The following is a 2,924-nucleotide window of genomic DNA, read 5'->3' as shown; positions in this document are numbered from 1 at the left end:
AAATGTGGACTGTGTTGACGAAATTCTGAAGCAGGGACAGGGGAGTGAAAAAAAACATATGAATTTTATATTTAAAACAAGAGAAATATATACTTGCAAATATATTTTATATATAATATTCGTATTTATTTTACAAAATCTGGCCAAAAACACACTGCGACAACGCCACTCTGACCAGAAACAAGTGCACCTAATTCTGTTTATACACGGACTTTTTTTTACCTGATTTTGATATAACACGGTTTGAATATTCAAAATTTCATATATATTTCTTTAGAGATAAGGACCAATCCCCTATTTTTGCATATGATCAATGTCTTTTTTTACACGGTTGTTTCTGGAACCAATCTACCAGACAAAATATTCTTCCAGAATGTCTGGCATTACGAACACAGTTTGTAGGAGGTTCCCTAAATAGGACTCTTTACTATCTTCTACTTGACTGCAAATCAAAGAACGTATAACAAGATTAAGAAACAAAATAACAATTGGTACGATAAGTATATAGAATTTAGTTAATTGGTTTAGAATAGCGTCTATTTTCGTTTCCTTCTTCACCTCAAATATATTCATCATCATAAACAGGTAATTTTCTCTTTGGCACAGTTGGCACTAAAGGCTTGCGCTTTACGAGGCAGGCTTTGCGGCACTGCTGTTCTGAGAGAAAGCGATTCGGATTGCCACCGCAGCCGCCGTAATCGAATGTGTTGCAACGATTGCTGAATATATCGAACGCATACACTCGTATAAATCTCCTGCACGGACCGACATCGGCCAGAAAGTAGCACTTCTCTGCAAAAGGAATAAACGAACTCACCATAAGGGATAACTAATGAATAAAATAACAACACTTACCATTGCGTAAATCCCATAAGATTCCCGCTGCCAATTGAAGCATAACAAGAAGGTATAGCAGACGTAGTAGCATCATATTCAGAAACTAGTGTGTTTAATTACGATATATGTATATAGTATGATATGTTTGAGTTTAAGTGCTAGGATAAACTGAATCAAAATGTATTACTGTAGAGAAAGGTTCCAAAATTGATGTACTTTATATTTGTATAATTTATCTATCCTGAATCTAATTACTTATCAAGATGATGAAGGCAGACATACCAAAAATTCTGAGAGCTATGACACACTTAATAGCAACTTTAATAGCAAGAGGGGCCATCAAATTGTCTTGCCTATGGCGAGCCGGGTTCGAGGGTTCTAATCGGGCCAGGAATCGGGCCATGAATCGGGCCATAGCGACCTCCAACATCAACCAAACTTTCTGATTTTGATAAGGCATCTTAAAGTGTGGAGCCGTCAAATACTCATTTTTTTAATATAGTTATCGTTCAACACTCGATTAACTACTTCGATATCAGTGATTTTGAGGTTAGTTGAATATGGTGAGGATATTTGTTTTGGAAAGATAATAGTTATCGTGGCATAAATCCATAAATTACGCTTTGAATTAGTTCTGGACTCGCCTTAGGCTCCAGGCTAAGACCCAAGTGACTTTTTTGTAATCTGTTGCAGAGGTCCCACCTCTTCTCATCGCTGGGAGAAGTGTATTGACTTAGAAAGAGATTATGTTGCAAAATAAATTATTTTAAAAAGTTAGTCTAAGGCTTAGCCTAGGAAGAGACCGGAAGGCTAAATCTTTGTTGTCGAAACCGTGTGGTCGTGCCTTCAGCTGAACTCTGGGTAATGGCTGACGGGAAAGGAGAAGAATATATCGGGGAAGAATGTTGGTCTACAAATATTCAGACATTGGATACCTGTCGGCCTTCTTTTTGTATCACCCCCCATGGCTGACTTAACAACTCCCCGATGACGAGCTGGCAGGAATAGGCTCGTCAACTCGTCATCAGAGATTTTGAACTGATAGATTGGGGCAAATAGGAAGTCCAGAAATCTTTCTAGGATGCAATTGCGTCTCTAGCCAGCCTATCTTAAGATTAACCATTCTACAATAAATCGATCTACCGATGCGAATAGCCTTAGTCTGGAGGAGAAAGAGGAAGAATGGTTATTGCATTGGATTTAATGTCCATCAACTACTTGACATAAAACATGTTCGATTATGATTATCTGCCTTTCAAATTGTTGTTTTAGGAGGCGTAAACACCCTGATTATTTAATATTTAATTGCAGCTGCAGAGAGTTGAAGTGTTGTGATAAAAAATAAACACTTTTTTCTACTCATCATCTTCATGGGGCGAACAGTATGTATCGATAAATGTTTGCCGCCTGTGTAAAGAGTCAATGACTAAGCGTTTTGGGGATATATGGACGTAGGTTGGAGTGATTATAAGCTAATTTGGTTCTCACAGAATGTCAGCAAAATGGTGATGACGGCGACGACGACGACGACGACGATGTTGCCGTCATCATCAAGCCAGCGGGGCTGCTACTGCCTATGTAATTATTGTTGCTGCTGGTGCTGCTGCTGATGATGATGACGACAAACATTTGACGTTGATCTGATTGAAGCATTGAATGATTGAGTGGCCAGTCTGGTGGATGGGCAGGAGCTCGGTGCATAGCGATGCTGAGCTTGTTGATTGTCTCGTGTCATTGTCGCACGACTTGCGAGACGACGGTGATAAATAATCATCAGTCGGCGAGCACAGGCAGACTGTGCCGCTTCTAATTAAGCCTTGACAATTGACGTATGTAATGGCACAAAGGCTAACGGCATTTGTGCGGCAATGGGCTAGGCCAGTCCATTATCGCCATCGGGAGCTGCTGTTTTTGGTTCCTAGGCACTGATAGCGATAGCCAGCCACAACGGGCAGGGATAGCCACAAAGGCAGGCCAAGCCAGCCAAACAGCTAGGCAGGCAGGCAGCCAGGCAGGCAGCCTACCCAGTTGCCAATGACATTTCAATGCATTTATGATTTTTATCTATGACCAGGCCAACAAACCCA

At 40.5% G+C, this 2,924-nt stretch overlaps 1 protein-coding gene across 1 annotated transcript; it reads right to left on the bottom strand.

Moving 5' to 3' along the window:
* Positions 1-488: 488 nt before the first annotated feature.
* On the bottom strand, positions 489-952 carry LOC115621692 (protease inhibitor carrapatin). Its single transcript, XM_030515401.1, has 2 exons — positions 856-952; positions 489-792 (listed from the first exon to the last, which is right to left on the bottom strand). The coding sequence occupies exons 1-2, from the start codon at positions 929-931 to the stop codon at positions 560-562; spliced, it is 309 nt and encodes a 102-aa protein (XP_030371261.1). The 5' UTR covers positions 932-952; the 3' UTR covers positions 489-559.
* Positions 953-2,924: the final 1,972 nt, after the last annotated feature.

The sequence above is a fragment of the Scaptodrosophila lebanonensis genome, unplaced genomic scaffold (assembly GCF_003285725.1).
Source record: "Scaptodrosophila lebanonensis strain 11010-0011.00,11010-0021.00 unplaced genomic scaffold, SlebRS2 tig00000024-arrow-pilon, whole genome shotgun sequence".
In the NCBI taxonomy this organism is placed as follows: domain Eukaryota; kingdom Metazoa; phylum Arthropoda; class Insecta; order Diptera; family Drosophilidae; genus Scaptodrosophila; species Scaptodrosophila lebanonensis.
The sequence above is the reverse complement of the archived record's forward strand: the minus strand, read 5'-3'. Positions and strand labels throughout refer to the sequence as shown.

What these genes read in the sequence shown, in the direction of transcription:
- LOC115621692 (XM_030515401.1), bottom strand. Translation starts at nt 931, where the DNA reads ATGATGCTACTACGTCTGCTATACCTTCTTGTTATGCTTCAATTGGCA. An exon ending in CTTATGGGATTTACGCAATG is followed by an intron (nt 793 to 855) that starts GTAAGTGTTGTT and finishes TTCCTTTTGCAG; the next exon opens with AGAAGTGCTACTTTCTGGCC.